The sequence below is a fragment of the Perognathus longimembris genome, chromosome 2 (assembly GCF_023159225.1).
Source record: "Perognathus longimembris pacificus isolate PPM17 chromosome 2, ASM2315922v1, whole genome shotgun sequence".
Lineage (NCBI taxonomy): Eukaryota > Metazoa > Chordata > Mammalia > Rodentia > Heteromyidae > Perognathus > Perognathus longimembris.
Window position 1 is genome coordinate 92,106,726 of NC_063162.1, and position 20,288 is coordinate 92,127,013.

At 38.5% G+C, this 20,288-nt stretch overlaps 1 protein-coding gene across 1 annotated transcript in view; it reads right to left on the reverse strand.

Annotated features, from left to right (window-relative positions):
* The window catches only part of Hdac9 (histone deacetylase 9), an 805,515-nt gene that overhangs the window by 205,629 nt on the left and 579,598 nt on the right, over positions 1-20,288 (reverse strand). The window contains exon 17 of the mRNA XM_048339733.1: positions 3,021-3,128. Coding sequence (XP_048195690.1) covers positions 3,021-3,128 — 108 coding nt within the window. The remainder of the gene's footprint in view (positions 1-3,020; positions 3,129-20,288) is intronic.

A 20,288-nucleotide genomic window follows, 5' to 3' on the forward strand; every position in this document is an offset into this window, starting at 1 on the left:
TTACAAAGCTATAATAATAAAAACAGCTTGGCATTGGCACAAGAACAGGCCACCTCAGGCCAATGGAATATAACTGAAGACCCAGAAATGAACCCTCAGACCTATGGCTACTTAATCTTTGATAAAGAAGCTAAACAAAATAGGGAAGAAAGACAGCCTCTACAACAAATGGTGCTGGCAAAACTGGTTCAACACTTGTAACAAACTTAAACTAGATCCTTATATATCACCCTGCACCAGAATCAATTCCAAATGGATCCACGTAGGTTATTTTTGAGATAGGGTTTCAGTTTATGACAGGGCCAGCATAAATTGTGCCTCTTACTCATTCTTTCTTTTGTAGCTAGGAAGGAAAGCTAAGTGACACGATGCTCAGTGGCGAATGCCTTTATTTTTTTCTGTCCTTTATTTTTCTGCCTAGGATGGCTTTGAACTTCAATTCCCAACTTCCATCCCTTAAGTAACTAGGATTATAACTTGAGCCACCATGCCCAACTCTTTATAAACTTTCCCATGTTGGAAAGCTAAGGTCGGAAAGAAATTAACCCATAAGATATGAGTGATCAAGCTCCTGGTAGCAGTTAGGCTAGGCATGGGCATTGTCAATGTGGGCCATCCCCATAAGCACCAACCCAAATGAACAATAACCAAGAGTTCATTCTTGACCTTGGAGCATGGTCATGTCTCTGTTATGATACTGATTATCTCAGAGTTTCCCTTTCATCTCGACAATCAGAAAGTTAATGTTCATCAAAGTCAATTGAATATAGTTTGGAGTATCTATCCTGTGGCTTTCCTTAGTATGCATACTTGAGACTGTGGTCTGCTTTCATTTGCAGATAGCTCAGTGTCCGTGCCATGAACCAATTTCAACCTGATCAGTTCCGCTTGATTGTACAGAACAGGAAACTGAAGCCCAGAGATGTCACATGATTTGCCACACAGGACAGTAATTAAGTGGCAACACCTGATCCAATGTTTCTCAATTGTTAGATTGGCTCTATTCTCTGTTCTTTTCCTTTCTTTTTAAACCATGGGTACTGATTCCTTAACGGGGTGTGGGGGTGGGAAAAGCATTTGTATGAATTCTTGAACTTAACATAAATAGCCTATGTTAGTTCAGCTGGTGGTCAGCACATTCATACTACATTTTGCTGACATTTGGTTTGTAACTGGCCATTTAAAAATGTTTACCTGTCAAAAATAAAATTAAGTTATCATTCAAATCTTTGTATACATGAATGTGTCAACTCTGCACACAGTGAGAATAGTAAGGATGATTTTTATGAGTATAATATTATGTTGGCCTTCTTCTTGAGACTATTTCTGCATTATCTCTTAGATGTCCACAAATGCAAACAACTATAAGTTGTGACTGTTAGCACACTAATTCTCTTTGATATCAGGAGTGTTTGTGCCAACCTAACCTTAAAAATTATAGTATTATGGTCTGTCCATTGTGGTGCTTTATTTGAAAATAATGTCCTCAACAATTCTTTTCAAATGTTTATTTACTGTGGCATATACCACTACTCAAACAATTATTCATAAATTATCCTTACACTGCTATTGAGAGACAGTTTAAAGTTCTTCATGAAAGTGATTACCTTCCATTTTAAAATACTTTTTGTAATCACCAAAGGAAAGGCTAACTATTAAGTACCACATTAATTAGTGGTCCCATAAATTTGCTAAGGTGAGCAGTTAATGTCTGATTGCTGATCATGTCATCCATAGGATGTCCTATTATTATCGTTATGCAACCCTCATCAAGTTACCTCTGCAGACTTCGACTTCAAGTTATAGTTCCAATGATGCATTATAATGTGTGCACTTGGGGCTGGGAATATGGCATAGTGGTAAAGTGCTCGCCTTGTATACATGAAGCCCTGGGTTTGGTTCCTCAGCATCACATATATAGAAAAAGCTGGAAGTGGCACTGTGCCTCAAGTGGTAGAGTGCTAGCCTTGAACAAAAAGAAGCCAGGGACAGTGCTCAGGCCCTTAGTTCAAACCTCAGAACTGGCAAAAAAACAAAACAAATAAAGTGTGCACTCCACTCCCACATTTCTAATCACTCATGGAAGTTAGGTGTAATTGAATAAAATTCATTAGACATAAAGAAAAATTTCCCTAAATAGATTTTCTCATATTTACAAGGCTCATAGTGAATATGCCGTTGGTCAGATATATTTCCCTTAAGTCCCACAGTTGCTAAAAATATAAGATCAATCACCATCCAGATTGCATTATGAAGTGTGTGAACTAGTGCATTAAAAAGCCATGTTAGCACCAACAAAGTTTATTGGGGGTAGCTGCATTCAAGGCACACATGGCATACCTTTAAATAGCACTGTTAAAATACCAAATAAAATGTCAACGTCTGTCAGGTCTCTGGCTTTTATAAATTGTTTAGACTGGGAAATGCTGGGGTTTGGACATTGTTCTTTTCATATGATGTAGAAAAGAGGAGACCATAAAAAGAAAAAGAACAATAAAGCATAGCTCATTTTTTTAAGTTCTTTCATGGAAAAACATACTGTGGATCATTACCCTCCTAATCAACAATTTCCTTCTTCCTCCCAATCCTTCCCCTCTGGTATTTACCTTTCTCCCCCTCCTCTCTCTGGGTGGTATTCTGAGCTTATACATACTACCCAGTAATCATATTTTTTAAATCACTTCAAAGGAGAATTCCAGGATGGCATGACAGACATGTATATACCAAGGGTGTTTTTAACCTGGACCATAACTTTACTCACTGTTTTTATGCTCTTAAAAAATGCACCAGTGTGCCGTGAGTATAGAATATTCTCAAGGAGGAGGGCTCTCTGAGCAGGATCAGCCATTACCTACCTACAGAGGAGTTGTTATCACACCTTAGTGACCATCTCCCTGCCCTCTTCCCTTCACCTCCAGCCTTTTATTAGCACACCACACTCCCCACAATTCCCAAACAACAACATCTCTGTTTCAGCTCTTTTGCTGAATTTCCCACACTTAATGCAACCCAGACCTCACCTTCAGCTCTCCTGAGGCCACTTTGGAAGCCAGCTCGATGACACAGCCAACAGCCATGCGTGCAGCACCGGACGAGTGCAGCTCATTCCAAATGGTGTCACTGTCCACCTGAGCAAACAGTCAGTAGAATCAAAAGAAAAGCAATGAAGAAAATGCAGGAGAAGGCAGCGAGGAAGGAAAGAGGAAGGGGGAGGGGGGAGAGAGCAAAAGAAAGGGGAAGGGAGGGAGAAAGAAAATCTATGAGGAAGGGTTGGCAGGGTAATAGCTATGTTCAATAACATTAGTCTTCCGTCTTGGCCAGCTGAAAGGCCTTCTGGACGTGGCTTTGCTTATACTCTTTCTCTGCACTGACTTCTCCAATGGAAACACATTCCTGCCATGCCTCACTGCCATTCCCTGTTTAGATTTCTCATTACAAACAGCATTACATAGGCCGGATCTGGCTTAGCTACAGGCCTACTAAAAACCAGACCTCAGTAGTAGATGGAGTAAAAACCAAGAGCATTTAGTTCTACATAAAAATCGGATTTGCAAGTGCTGGAGGGGGAAAAATTCAAATACCTTTCTGACTGTAGGTTTATGGGCAGTCAAAGACATTTTTTAAGCAGGTAGCAGTAGCAGGCAGGGAACAGGAAGTAGCAACCACAGCTCAGGTGCTCAATGAAATGGAAGGGGTGTGTGGTCCTCTTCACTTAAAACATTAGCAATAGTAAACTTCAAGATGCAATCTGATTTTGCAAAGGAGAAGCTTAAGTTTTCTAATATTTAGTGAGAGGTTTTCAGCTGGTTTCAGTGTATGCTGGTTTTATTAAATTGAATAGACAAGGAAAAATACGTATTTGATTCTATATTAGAGAATTTTATTACCAACATATATCCCAACATTCTGGATTCCCTTTCTGTAAAATCTATTTATTTTTGCTCTTTTTCATGCATAAAATAAGACTATATATGTATATGTTATATACATATATATGTATTAAGGATGTGACAATTACAATAGCAATGACTTGTGACATCATAATGCAATATCGTATGTGTTGCATAGTCTATGTGTAAAGTATTTCAGAATCAGATGCAAAGTGTAGCTAGTTTCAGAAAAGAGAAATCACTTGAAATATCAGGAAATGGAAGAAAATGTCTGTGAATATAAAGCCTTCCTAAACTGGTCAAAGGTGGAAATTCCCAAGTAAAAACTTTTTATTTAAAACTAAAAGGGAATAAAATTCAAGAGGCCTAATCACATGAAACAACTACAACAAATAACTACAACAAATAACAATAACATTCACAAATTACAAAGCAGTTTTTAAAGTGGTTTCATGTGCCCTTTCTTTGCTCCATACAGTTCTTACCATCTAAGGAGAATCAAAGACAATAAAGAAACAATAGGTGGGGTGTCCGTGCCTCACACTTGTAATCCTAGCTACTCAGGAGGCGGAGGTCTGAGGATCACAGTTCAAAGCCAGCCCAGGCAGGAAAATCTGTAAGATTCTTATTTCCAATTAACCAAGAGAAAAGCGGAAGTGGTCCTGTGGGTCAAGTGGTAGAGCACTAGCCTTGAGCTGAAGAGCTCGGGGACAGTGCCCAGGTTTAGAGTTCAAGCCCCATGACCGACAAAATAAATAAATAAGAACCCAAGAAAATAAATAACTCCATGTATACAAGCATGAGTACACAAATAAAAGAACTGAAACCTTCTAAATAAAAGGACAGTAGTGATGACAGCTGTTTCTGGACTCAGTCTGTTAAGAGTGAGATTGTGGCTCCATCCGAACCATTAACTGGTTAAAATCTCTGTGCCATGCTCCCCTTATCTGTGGAAATGACAGCTGCTTTAGTTTTGGTCAAGGTTAAATACATTGATCATGAACACCTAGACATTTTAGGAGATGTTCAAACTTCTAGAGATTAACATGTTATTAATTGGGGAAAAGATCAGTGTATTTGGGGGAAAAAATAAATATATACTTATTCTGCTATGAAAGAAGATAAGTTAGGCTGTATCTCATGACCAAAGTCAGCAATATATCCTGGAAGAGGAAAAAAGTTAGCCAAGGTTTTGGGCAGAAATTCCCAGAGACAGGTTGTATATAGGGGCTAGAAGGGTATAATTGTATATTAAAATTAATATAGGGATACTCATTTTTTGCCTCAAAATCCCTCTAGTCTTTACCAAGTTTTTAATATGTGGCATTAGAAATGCAGTGTACTTTCTACTTTGAAATATTTCTTTTAGTAGTCTGATGTGTTGTGTGTGTACCTAGAGCTTGATTTTTTTACCAGAGTAAAATGGTATCTATCTAGAAAGAGTACCTCATAGTCTAACACACTTTATAAATATATAGGAGCTTAACATGTGTCCAAACTGGAGTTAAGACAAATTAGATGGAGTCTCTCACGTGAATAAGTCTCCCTGTGTGAGGAGCTTGGTGACAGAGTAGAACTATGCTTTAGGATGAGAGTCCAGGGACTGGGGATATAGCCTAGTGGCAAGAGTGCCTGCCTCGGATACACGAGGCCCTAAGTTCGATTCCCCAGCACCACATATACAGAAAATGGCCAGAAGCGGCGCTGTGGCTCAAGTGGCAGAGTGCTAGCCTTGAGCGGGAAGAAGCCAGGGACAGTACTCAGGCCCTGAGTCCAAGGCCCAGGACTGGCCAAAAAAAAAAAAAAAAAAAAAAAGGATGAGAGTCGTGTCATCTTAGAGGCTGAGGAAGGTTTAGTCATCAAGGGAGCCAGCGTTTGATATGAAGGCACCAGAATGTATTCCAGTTTACATTTTTGTCTATTAATAGAGTACATTATGGTGCATGGAGAGAGAAGTTGAGAGTAAAATCACCACTCAGCAGACGACTAAATCTGTCTTTATGTTTTGTACATTATTATATTGTCGGATGTATTTGAACAGAAAAAAGACTTGAAACAGGAAAAATGACACTTTAAAACAAGAATGAGTTAGAATAGTATCAATCTAAAAAATATATCCTCCCAAGGGGAAGAAAGTCAATCTTATAATCCTAGATTCTTGAGAGGAGGAGATTGAGAAGGCTGCAGTTCAAGACCATCCCAGGCAAAAGGTTTGAGAGAGCTCGTTTCAACAGAAATGTTTAGGCATGGTGGTATATGCCTGTCCTCCAGCTACAGCAGAAAGTATAAAACAGGAGTTTTACAGTGCAGGTAAACAAGCAAACCCCTATTTCACAAGCTCTACTTCCCTAAGGACCCTGGATAATCTACAGCACCTTGCAATGCAAAACATTAAAACAGTATGCTGTGTTACACATGCATAGCCTTATTCACTTCCAGTTTACCATGCCAGGCCAACTGAGCAATTGATCTACTCTACTGATATGTGCAAATACACACTATGATGTTGTCACAGCTACAAAATCATCTGATAAAGCCTAGTTGAGAAGATAGCATTATCACTCAGATTGACTATACAGAGAAGGAAAGAGATTTATAAAAAGAAAGTGGAGAGGTCGAAGACAAGGTACAGAGGGAAGAAAGAGAAGGAACAGGAGGAAAAGTGTTCTCTAAATTTGTTATTACTATTAAGAAATATTTCTTCCTCTTTGATTTGGCAATACAGCTAAATATAAGTTTAACAGCATTGTACTTTTCTTGAATTTACCCAAATAATTCAGTACGCAGAATAAAATGGATGCTGTGATCATCTTACTTTTCTGCACTGCTCTGACTTTGATTTAATCAATGTTAGTGACAGAGCCAGAAACAATTTTGGAGGTTTTCCTATGATCCTGCTCTAATGTCACCTTATCTTCTCTGGCACATCAAAGGAAGGGAATGCAGTACAACGATTTTGAAAAAGAGATAATAACATATCATCTGTGGCAAAAGAAAAGTTCAAGGGATGTCATGTAATTATGGACATATAGTAACAACAATCACATTCACATACACACATACACACAACTCAGGCATTTTTTATGTACTGAAACAAGGCGCTTGAAATTATTCATGGGAATTTTGTTCCACTAGCGGAGTAGGAAAGAACATGGAGCTTCTGCTGCCTTAGCAGCCATGATTCATCATGCTGATTGACAATATACAATTGGTGGGTAAACCCACCCTTCAAATTACTCCTTTCTTTTGAACAAATGTGAGTAGCTTGAAAGATGAGTAAAATACTTCTTCTTAAACCATAGTTTTAACTGTTTCTTTATCCACTATGAATTGGAATTATAAATGGAAATGGTAAAAATCCAAGACCAACTCAGAATTTTGTAGGACCTCAAAAAAAATTCCTGGACACTCGACAGACAATTTAAACTTATATATTAAACTTACATTAATCATTATTTAAACTTGAAAATTCTCCCAATATTTCCTCTGGTCTGGAGCAGGTACCACTTAAGTGGAAAAGTTTCCTTGATGTTGAAGAGATTGGTTGACCACTATAAACATATTAGGACCAAGCAGAGTCTAGGGTCAGGGACAAAGCAGGGAGACTGGTACATAAACATTGGGCTGAAGATCATTCAGTGAATTCTAAGGCCACCTGGGTAACACAGATGTCACATAATATAACAGGCTAAGGATGTGGGGATGGAGATTGCTGATTAGAGAGACTGATTAGAGTTCTGGTTAGAACTGTAGTTGAATGGAGCAGTATCTTAAAGGACAGTATTGCCTCAAAAGGCTAGGAGGTTCCAATCAAATTTGGTCCTAAGGAAGTGAAGGCATGGAATTCCATGTGTAAGCCCAAATATTGCATTCTCAAATACAGACATGAATTCACTTTAAAATAAAATCCCATGCCAGCATAACTACCTATGCTGAATATGGCAGCTAGGTCTATGCCTTCCTTCTGCTGTCCAGAATGGAATTTATTTATTTATCTATTTACTTATTTATGTACTCATATATTACTATCTCTTTAGTAATCTCTATCACTGAGAAACACACCCAGTCCAAAGACTGATCCTTTGTGTCATGGACTTCAAAGTTTAGCATTCAAGGAAATTCCTCTGAACAAGTACTGGGAAGGTAATTTCAGGAACTCTTCAGGGTGGGATATTCATGAGGGATTCCAGTCTTTGCAAGATATAACCAGAGTATAGTCTGCTGCATTCATTAAAATATTCCTAATAAAGTATTTCATTTGGAATCTTTTTTTTTTGTTGTTGTTTGTTTGTTTTTTTTGCCAGTCCTGGGCCTTGGACTCAGGGCCTGAGCACTGTCCCTGGCTTCTTCCCGCTCAAGGCTAGCACTCTGCCACTTGAGCCACAGCGCCGCTTCTGGCCGTTTTCTGTATATGTGGTGCTGGGGAATCGAACCTAGGGCCTCGTGTATCTGAGGCAGGCACTCTTGCCACTAGGCCATATCCCCAGCCCCTCATTTGGAATCTTTTGTATCTCACTTTTACTAATTTGTATTTGTGGCGTTTTGTAAAATATTGCTCTATAAGAAATCATACACTAAACCCAGTCTTATCCTTGAGCCTTTAATAAATTTGAGAAACACTGATTTCATCGAGAGTTGACTTTTCTTCTAAATTTTACAATAATAACAACCGTATTTTGATAAAAGAAAACAGAGTAAAGATGAGGCCACAAGTAAATGCATGGGAGATTGGCTATGATTCATTTGTTTAATTAGTACATAAATGAATAATTTATCCATAGAGCATCCCCAAAAGGTCAGGATTTGGAAAAATTGTCACCTTCAATTGTACTTTTTTTAAAGAAAAATACAAGGAACCAACCTTGGGCAAAAAATTTCTCTTACTTGTCCCACTCTCCAAGAGTGACACTGGAATCTTTGTTTAGTGTAACCATACCTTGCTTATTATATCGACTTTAGGGTTAGAGTCTTTGAGACTCTGAACTTCCCTAAGCAAGCTGTTGGTACTTGGGCAAGTTGATGAACTAGTTTAAGCCTAAGTAACATGACAATAATACCATTCTCTTCTAGGGTGATTGTTAGTATTAAATTAGACAATTCACAACAAGTGCTTCACATAGTATAAGACAACACTGAAGCAAATAAGGTCTAAGGGAATGCTAACCAAGAAAAAAAAATTCCTAGAGTTTTGGTTCTAACATTACTTTCTATTTAGTAAAACATCAAAGAACAAAAATCATCTATGATAATGCTGGAAGCCAGAAACTCCCTCCAATCAGAAAGCTTCATTTTTTTTCTTTTTAAAGCAACATATGGATCTAGTTCAAGTGCAGTTTCCTGAATGAATGTGGGCCTTTGCTGGCTTCTCCAAGCACATCCAGCAAAGCTCAATCATTGGCACTGGAAACAAAGCTAATGCTCTGAAAAGCCACACATGATAGAGATTAAGCTACCTGTCCTGAAAGTGGATGTGAAGCTATTTAAAATGGAAAGGGAATGACTCAGAAGAAAAGGAATTTAGGCACAGTCTTCTTTGTATAATCTAACTTCAGCTTGTTGATTTCTTTCGGAACTATTCCCAGAGTTACATATAATGCTTATTGGGCTTGTTAACAAAACAGGTTTTTGATGCGCCGTGCATGGCTAATGTGGTGTTTGATGCTTGCTTGGATACCTTGGGCATTTCACCCTGAACATTGGGAAGTTAAAACTTCTTGCCCAGCCCAAGTCTAGTAAGCTCTTGCTGTTATGCTATGCTGCTAGGGTCACAGGGCATGTCTGAATAATTAAGTTTAAGCTTAAATAATGATCAGATGCCCCCAGAAACCTACTGACAGACACCAGACTCAACAAGGAAACAGAGGGTTTTCATCACAGTACTGACTCTTTGCCATTGCAGGCATGCTGAAGAAAAGTTAACTGGAAAAGAAATTAAATACCTTTTAAAGTTTTGCAATGCATCAGGTAAAGTATATATATTTAAAAGAATCACCTACTGTGGGTCAAATATTTCTCTCTCTATATATATCATGTTGATTTGCTAATGTTGAAAATGTTTCTTTTTAATGACTGAAGTCATTATTACTTGCGTTCATGTCAAAAACACTATATTTTTAGTTGTTTAGACTTGCTTACTCTATGTTAAGCTCTAAAAATCATTGTATAAAATGGCAAGTCTTATCTGTTTATTTTGTGAAATAGAATTGTTATCCTGATATTACATAAGCATAGTATTTTCCATTCTCAATCCTTTATTCCTAGGGCTAAAGTTTAAGGCTCTAAAAGATATTTTGTTTCTAGACATAAGGACAAACAGGAATTGTGAGGGTCAGAGAGAAAGGAAACAAAAACTTATTCATAGACTCAGTGGAAAAAATAAAACAGCCAAATATATTACTTTGCAAAAGGAAAAAGCAAACAAACCTCTTTGGCCATCATCAGCAAAGATGCAAATGGGTATGATAGCTTAGACTTATAATAACTACTATGTGAGAGTCAGATATTGAGAATATGAAGTCAAGGCCAGACTGAGCAAAAAGTTACTGACATTCATCTTAACAAACATGCTAAATGTGGTGGTTCATATATGCAATTCCAAGCACACACAAGGCATAGGAAAGTAGATCACCCACAATACAATTGTTAGATCATATCTGATTTAAAAAAAACTAAAACAAAAGTATTATATGAGCAGTGATAGACCACATAGTTCAAGCACAATGCCTTGGTTCAAATGCTGTTATGTCCAAAAAATAAAATAAAATAGGAAAAAAATAAAGAAGATATGGTCAATGAGACTGGGGTATCTCCTAAATATAGAACAGCAATATGTATTTTACAAATGTTATCAATTCTATGCCTCACAATAGTCTAATAAATTCAGCACTAATTAGTATCTCAAGAAAAGAAACTTAATGATTAAGAGGTAAAGTAATGACCAAAGTTAAGCAATTGATAAAGAGCTGGGATTTCAACCAAAGTCAATTCTGGACATTGATATTGTTATAGATTGAATTGTGTCCATCTTAATTTCTTATGTTAGATCTCTAATCCATAGTGTGAGTGGATTTGCATATGGGGCCTTTGAAGAGGCTATGGAGGTTAGGTGAGATCTTAAGGATGGGTACATTTCAACTGAAGTCCTTATAAAGAGAAGGTAGCAGGCATGCAAATGCACAGAGAAAAACCTAAGGAAAGACTAAGAAGCTGAACATCTCTGAAACAAGAACAGAGGCCTTAGAAAATACCAAACCTGCACCCTCTTGGTCTTAGGTTTTTTTTTTCTAGTCTCCAGAAATTTCAGTATAAGCCATTCAGTCTTTGGAATTTTGTTATGGCAGCCTTAGCTAATAATTTTTTTCTATATTTTTACGCTCCATAATGCTCTTCTTAATGATCTCTAGTGACTAGGGTACAGAGGTACAATGGATGTCTCTTGTCCTCACTCCATCTTCAGGCTCTGACACAAAACAGAAAACTTAGTAAGATTTAAGGTAATTAATTAATGATTGAAAACAAGTGAATCCTATAACTAGACGTTTATTGACAGAATTCTACTCTAGTTAAAAAATCTAAAATACAGTATAAAATGCCACCAGTGTGATACCTCCATGATTTAGCTTCTCTCCTCTTCAGTGAGCACCATGCCGAGGCATCTAGCTCTTACTTGCCTGCTTTGGGTGCCATCTTGCAATAATGGCTCTTCATTAAATCATCTCTTGGCATCTGCAATGTTCATAACCTCTCTTGTCATGGATCTCTCTTCTTATAAAAGCTTCCCTGACCAGTGACTGTCTTGAGACTTAGCCAAATAGATCCTCTATGAGAAGCTAATGGGATTCTGCTGTCTGATCTCTCAAGAAAAATGTATTATTTAAAGAGCTGTTTTAAACTTGGATAAAGTATTTTCATACAATCACACCATGTCTAATCCCCAGGAAGTATAATAAATCACCTTTAAATTAAGGTAATACATTACTTCATAGGCAAAGAAAGTGAGTCCCAGGCAAGCTGGGAATTAATTGTTCACCTGATTGGTCACCAGATCTGATCACTCACGGTATGGTCCATAGAGGGGCAGCACTGATGTCACCTGAGCACTTGTGGGACATGCGGGCTCTCAGGAAACATACTATCCTGATAAACTAGACACTGTGCTTTGTAGTTTGAGAAGCGCTTTTGAACAACAACAATGGAGAGATATGAATTGAGATTTCGTCATTTTAAGTTAAGGTTCTTAGAGCTTGAGGTATGGCTCAGTGGTAGACCATAGAATGCCTACCTTATAAATTTGAGGCACTGAGTTCAAACTCTAGTTCCACCAAAAGAAGAAAGAAAGAATGATTCTTTGCCCTCATGCATCATCACTGGGACTTCTGAAAGCAATGTGCCGCCCCATCCTTTCTTAGTTCCCCCGCAAATGATGTAATTATAGCTCCAGACCATCAAGTAGGTATGTAGGTCAGTTGAGACATCAGGGTTTCAAGGCAGCCCATTTGCCGTCTGTGAATCTGGACCTATTCAGAGCTGCCTCTTAGTTTGGAACCAGGGCCATTTCTACATGACACTGCCTTGACAACCTACATTAAAACATTCGACCCACATAATCATGTAGTGAGGAAGGCTTAATTATCTCTACTTTATCAATAAATGGACAATCAGATAAGTGAATAATAGTTAGCAAAGCCTTTGCCTTGCTAGCAGCATCTCTGACTCCAGCTAGGCAGAACTCTTCCCCTGAAACCAAAAAATCATTCAGAAACAGTTCTGTGTTAACAGTTCTTCAACACCGAAATCTCACAAGAGCCAGGTTCCATTGTGGCTACTCAAGAGATGGAGATTGTAGGATTGAGGGTCATAGCCAACTGAGGGAGAAAATTTACCATCTCCAATTAACTAGCCAAAACGTTGGATGGGAGGTATGACTCAAGAGCTGGCCATGAATGAAAAAATAAAGCTACAATGTGAGGGCCTGAGTTCAAGCCATGGTACCACCACAAGCATACACAAAATCTCATGAGAGCTCCTTATACCAAACTGGGACAGCCACCTTTGTGTCCTCATGCAGGGTAAGGCTGAAAGTCTTAACTCTGAGCTGAGGACTATTGTTTTCTTCACTGTATTCGTCTTGAGTTTATCTCTCCAGCCTGTCATGATGGCTGTTGTCTTTTCTCCCACATGATGCAGAATGCCAGCTTCTTCAATATATATATATATTCACTTTATGTTACTTGTTCTGCTGAAATCCTGAGATGCTTGAAATGTAGCTGAAATGGATTTATGATGACAGTGAGTGGGTGAAGCCACATGCTTTCTCTCTTTTGTTCAACACTGGGAGGAAGACATGAATGACAGCCGGTTCCCTCGGGATCACTTGCACGTTATAATGGCCACACCTTAGCTTCTTTAGTCATGGTGAGATGAAAAAGAAACAGAGCAGCTACAGGGAAGACATTCAGATTCCAAATAAAACCAAGGATATGATGAATGAATACTCTGACTGATATTCCATATGGAAAGAAGGCGTGAACTATTCATGTGGCAGCTGGAGGAGACAAGGGGCATGCTGAGTGCATTAATGCTCTACCACAAACAATTCCCACTATAATCAACTGCCTTCTGGAAGCACCACTGACCTTGCCTGTGCTGTTTGTAGTCACTCTTCATCTTCAGCAAACATATCCCTTTGCTATTTACTTGCCAGCAATAAGAAGAAGCAGAGAAATGTGTTTATTCTGGCAAAAGCACTGCATCTTGAGACTCCAAGGATCCTTATTTAAGATACTGGTGGACTCATAGATTTGCCAAGTAATATATGGATTCCTGTGGGCTACATAGTCAGTCAAAGAATTTAAGAGTCCCTATTATTTTTATTCCCAGGTTCAGTGAACTGCTGTACAATACTACCAAAACAGAGTTAAAGATAAAGCCAAGTAAATACCATTTTAGTATTTTCTTGCTTCTGTGTCATCTAATCAGATTTCCATACTTTATAAAGGGCACTTCATACTATGCTAATCCTGTTATTTATTAGACAGTGTATTTTAAAAACTGCTTAATAAAATTAACTCTGAATTTGTGTGAAATGGGATTCTCTTTATCCCACCCCTTACATCTCTTAGTGGCTTGATCCAAGGAAGATATTTTGAAGTATTCTGGTTAGATTTGCAATGTGTGTACATAGGTGTATTTTTTTTACCCCCAATTGATATTTGAAAGCATGGACTGCACACTTCATAGGAATTTTAATAAAAAAGAGAATGCTTTTGGTAACGGGAAAATCTTTCATATGGCTTGGGCTATTCTCATTTGCGAAGGGAGTGTTGACAGTGATATAAGCTTGAAATTATGGTAGCTGTGAACATATAGCATTGCGGTTACAAGCTTGGGGGACTCAGGCCATTTCTCCGCAAACACCTACTCTACCTGTGATTTGAACATATTACCTCTCTGAGCCTCAATAACCCTTTCCATGGAACAATACACCTTAATTATATCCATAGTAATAAGCCCCCTGGGACTACTGAGAAGACTAAAAGAGATTGATGTGAGTTATCATTGGAAGCTTAATATAAGGAATGGCTTCACTCTGCTGAGAGGCAGTGAACCAGCCCATAGAACATTAATAAGATGTGCTCCAAAGGACTCTAATTGGACTTGTCTATTGTAGAGCATCTTATCTGTCCCATCACCTAATGAGAAAAAAAAATAAATTGTATCATTAGGATAATTATCTACACACTATTAGGGTCAAAATGTAAGATTATTTTACTTAGCTAGTTCGAGTATAATCCTAAAGAAATTACTCAAAAATTTATACTGATGTGTATTGATCCATATGGATTATGCTTGGGGCTTAGGGACTGGTAGTTAATAGTAAAATATTTTCCTTAAGTTCAGATTCCAGGGTTGTGTTCCTTAGACTGAGTATATGCGACATAAATTTAGACATTTGGAAATTGAGAAGTAATCATCCTTTGGTCCACAGACTAACTAGACATAATCAACATATCGTTTGCCCTGAATCCTGCTTAGGCTCCAACAATCATTAAGAAACATATGCCAATGCCCTGAGAAATGTCAAATAAGCCAGGACTTCTTCATTAGACTTGCAGGTGTTAGAATACCGTATCTAATTTTAGCTGTACAATTTAAATGGGAATGACCAAACAGCATTCCCTCTGGAACTGGCAATCCCAAAGCACATAATTCTGCAAAGATCCAGAGACACTCAGACAGACCTCAAAAACCCAGGACTTGCTTGTTAATTACAATGCTTAGGTGCCTAAGTTTTTTGTTTGTTTGTTTGTTTGTTTTTGGCCAGTCCTGGGCCTTGGACTCAGGGCCTGGGCACTGTCCCTGGCTTCTTTTTTGCTCAAGGCTAGCACTCTGCCACTTGAGCCACAGCGCCACTTCTGGCCGTTTTCTGTATATGTGGTGCTGGGGAATTGAACCCAGGGCCTCATGTATATGAGGCAAGCTCTCTCGCCACTAGGCCATATCCCCAGCCGCTATGTGCCTAAGTTTTTGTCTTTGCCATAAGCTCCTCCAAACCTTCCTGGCCAGATCTTAAGAGAGATTTCAGGGTCTTGGAGTGTTCTGGTAAACCCAACTTCCTCTTTCACTCCTACATGACACACCCCAATCTAGGGATCAAAAAGAAGCCTAGTCCCTCTGTATGTTGTACACACAATAATCTTACTCGGCTTGTCCATGTTTTCACAGGCAGAGTGGGGATGGGGCCCCAGATCTCAGAGTAGTCTTGGTCAGCCATTCCATCAATCGTTATGGGTTCTTCACCACTCTCAGTACTAGTACTAGTACTGTCTGTTCCTCTCAGTCATTAACCATAAAAAGCCAGAACTCCTAAGCTACCTTTTACCCTTAAGGGCAGTGCTTCCTCACTCAGCACCAGTTCTGTGGGCCCCAAACCCTGCAAGATTCCATACTTCTCCCTTATTTCTTTTCTCTAATATTCAACACACACACACACACAATCTCACACACACACACTCAATCTCATGTGTATGTTTTATTCTCTACACTAAAATGTAAGTTCCATAAGGGATTTTATCTCATGTTAGTTTATATTTTCAAAGAAAAACATTGTGTTGTTGTATATTCATGTAAAATTAGAAGTTACTTGGGGCTGGGAATGTGGCTTAGTGGTAGAATGCTTGCCTAGCATGCATGAAGCCCTGGGTTCGATTCCTCAGCACCACATACACAGAAAAAGCCAGAAGTGGCTCTGTGGCTAAAGTGGTAGAGTGCTAGCCTTGAGCAAAAAGAAGCCAGGGACAGTGCTCAGGCCCTGAGTCCAAGCCCCAGGATTGGCAAAAAAAAAAAAAAAAAAATTAGAAGTTACACTTCATTGAAATATAGATGTATATCAACAGAATATATATATATATATGTGTGTGTATACACATACATTTAGCTTGATACAAAGTTGTATTTGTGGATCTGGGACTTTTCAAGGCAGGAATATGAAAATGAAGATTTTCCTATAAAAATGAATGGCTAAGCTGGGTCTCAGTTTACCTGTATTTTTGGCTGTTACAGATTCCTTTCACTAGACGGCCCCATTTCCTTCATTTCCTTTAAATTTTATTTCACTTATGTTTTTTCACTTTTGTTTCACTCTTTCTTAAAATTTTTTATGTTTTTTTCCAGAAGTAAAAATCAGAAGTGACTATCAGTGGATAACTGCATGTCTAAATTTATTCCAGTAGATTTTAATTTCTCAGAATTTTAAATTCATAGATCTCTTAACAGAGATAGCATACATGCCATTTTACTTCCAGCAACCCCCATGCTTGTAGTTTATTTCTTCTTACCTCAATGTTCACAATGAAGACACATAAACATGAGAAGAAAATGCTTACAAAACACAAAGATTACAGCAAAAGAAATTTCAGAAATGAAATTCCTTTCTCCTTGCTATTGATATTTCTTTTTGGTTGATACAGTAGTGCACATGTATAGAGGTGGGTGCCTACGTGTGTGTCTTTATAGATACTGTCGTCCCAAGAATGTAAAAAACACAAGAGCAAATCTTTGCTGGTGGCATTTTCAATCATCTTATTTTGTTTATAACAGAACCAATTTACTAGCTCTGTAACATTCATATTTACTGTCAAGAAAAGGATGAAGTATTCTTATTTCAAAGTGCATCCTGTTGTGCTTAGCCAAAATGTCAACGCATCCTGAAGGACTTAATCACCCATGAGATGCTACCACTAAGTGAATTAAAAAAGAAGTGAAGGTTTTTCTTTCTAGTTTTCTTCTTTCCTGCAATGGTGGCCAGTGACTATAAAATTTTTTCACATTCTGCTTTGAACACTGAGAGAAGCCTAAAATGTCCTACCATGATTACTGAGTACATGTACATAATTAGCATAATCTCTGCAATACTGGAAGCTTGCTTTGTTATTTAGAAGGAATCCCTTGGCCTGAGTAATATCTTGTTCTCTACTTTCCAAGTCCAGGGCAATATGATCTTTTGGTTGAATGCACATCATGAAGCATAAATCTCAAACAATTTCACTAAAGCAACTTGTCAGTATTGCTTTTGTCCAGGTGTTCCTGCTAGTATCATTTATCATCAAGATTAAAGCTAATGAAAACCCAAATACAATTAGGAAGGAGAGATGGGGAAAAGCAAGATTCTAAATCAGGATGAATCTCTTTGTGCTGGAGGGAAGGCACTGAGATGCATGTTTGATAGCAGGAATGGAGGAAATGAAGGCTGATTGCAAGCCAGGTTGGAACTGCACATCATAGGAGGGAAATCAACATTATCCTGATTACCACATGTGAAAAAAACAGATGCAACTCCTTCCTCCCTCCTCTTTGTGCTGATGTAACCAAAGCCATGGTGCCTGCTCACGGTAATGGGATGGGATTGACACGTGATGAAAGGTAGTTAATGGTAAAAGAGAGAGGTTCTCGAGTCAATATAAAAAAACCTTAAAAATATCCGAAGCTTGGCATCATTAACCATTGGTACTTTGAGAGGAGTGTAGAATTCTCTATCAATGAGCAACAACTTAGAGCCATCATCAATAAGAGTGACCTAACAATTTAATGCCTGACTACCCCCCCTTACCTTACATTCATACCCCATCTCTGTACACAAGGCAAGCAACACATTCACCATGATGTGGTCTTCAAGATTTAGCTTACGAAACCTTGAATAACCATCATTCTCCTTTTCCACCTGTTCTAGTTTGGAAGCCCTTTTTGGCCCTCACGTAACACATTAACCAACCCAGGTACTGTGTAAGTCATGAGAAATTAAAAGCGGTGGTCTTGTCTTCTTAGTCTTTGTATTCCTGCTTGTTACCTGGGCATTAACAACAAGTCTTATCTCCTTTGTCCTACCTTTTATTCCTCATCCCATGGCACAAATTATACCTAAGAAAATATTGATTTTTTTTTCACAGATGGCTGTCAACAAGAGTAGCCAAATATCTCACTCACCAAGTCCTTTTACTACATCCAATTGTGCATAGATTTAGTCAACACATAAAGATCTTCAGATTTACCACATAATATAAACAAAATAATCAGAAAAACACTTTAAATGGTTTGCTATTAACAAGGAAAATGATTGTGGTGAAACACCAGCAAAGTGTAATATGTAGAACTGAGCAATATGAACATATAAATGTGGTATGAAACAACAAAATTTCCTTCTAAGTTTACATGTGTACATAATTTCTGTTGTAAACATACATGTATACATACATACATGTAAATTTATATATCAGAGAGAAGAATGTATGTATTAATTCTGACAAAATGAAAGAAAATTTAAGATATTTCATTCAAACACACATTCTAGATATTTTTTGGATATAACTTAAATGTCTGCAGTGACCTTCAGCAATTGAGTCCTTCAATCACATCTCATTACTTTCCATATCTCCTTCTAATATTTCCCATATCTCTTCCTCCCCAAATGGCAAAACTAACACCCCTGGTACCATAAGAGTGTCAGATATAGGTGTAATTAAGTAGAATATGGACAAAATAAACCAGTAATAAAAGGCTAACTTTAGTTGAGCCTTGGTGGCTCATTCTAGCTTCTCATGAGGCTAAAATATGAGGATTATGGTTAGAAGGCACCCCATGCAGGGACATCTATGAGACTCTTATATCCAATTAACCATCAAAAAGCCTGAGCTGTGATTCAAGTAGTAAAGCTCCAGCCTTGAGCAAAAAAGCTAAATGACAACACCCAGGCCCCGAGGTTCAAACCCTAGTGCCAGTACAAAAAAAAAAAACAAAAAACAGTCTATGGGGCTGGAAATATGGCCTAGTGGCGAGAGTGCTTGCCTCATATACATGAGGCCCTGGGTTCGATTCCTCAGCACCACATATACAGAAAATGGCCAGAAATGGCACTGTGGCTCAAGTGGCAGAGTGCTAGCCTTGAGCAAAAAAGAAGCCAGGGACAGTGCTCATGCCCTGAGTTCACGGCCTAGCACTGGCCAAAAAAAAAAAAAAACCAACAGTCTGGCTTTTCATTCATAGTCTCCACACTGCTGTGGGAGAACACGTTACAACTGCACAGAAAGCCATTTCTGACACTTCTTTGACAAGTTAGACAAGCCGAATGCCCCAAATGCTGCCTACACTCTGCTCCTTCTCATTCCTCCCAGAGAATGTTCCAGTCTCTTCACAGCTCCTCCTCTTTCCAATCAAGGCACAGACACTGCCCATTGACCAGATTCTTTTCTGCCTTTTGGCACTGGGAGCTTGTCCTGTTGCAGGATAAAAGTGGAATTCTCTGCTGTCTGCAGGGCATTCCCCAGGGACCTGAGCATGAAACCCAAACTTATATAAAATCATATCCTGTTTGCAAACATCATATTCCCTTTGCTTCTCAGTAATCTGGGCCTGTAAACCCCAGCACAGCTTGCGAGCCCATTCCTCATCTAAACAAATGCCATAAGCCCCTTTATACTTTTACAACCATGTCAAAAAATAATATCGCCTGCCAATAGTGATGTGATTGGAGTTGCCTCCTCCGAGCCATAAAAGAAGCGCAGAGTCTGTTATCAATTTCTCTAAGTGTATCAGGGGAATTATGGGTCGATTCAGTTCCAAGTTATAAATGACAACTCAAAAGCCGCAGAACCGTTTGAAGCTGGGAGCTGATGACGACATTATCATAAAAGCCTGCTCGTCCTTGCTTTTGTGGTTTTTTTTTTTGAGGGGGGGAAGGGAATGCTATCAAATGAAGAAGGGAAAATAAGGCTGAGAAATGACTTCAAGATTTCTTCACACAGAAGCAGGTCAGATGGCCGGGAAAGTGATCACTATTTTTAGTGATGTATCCTGAGGAGTTAGAGCTAGCTGGTCCTGCCCTGGCTATTGTTTCTAGAGTCTCCT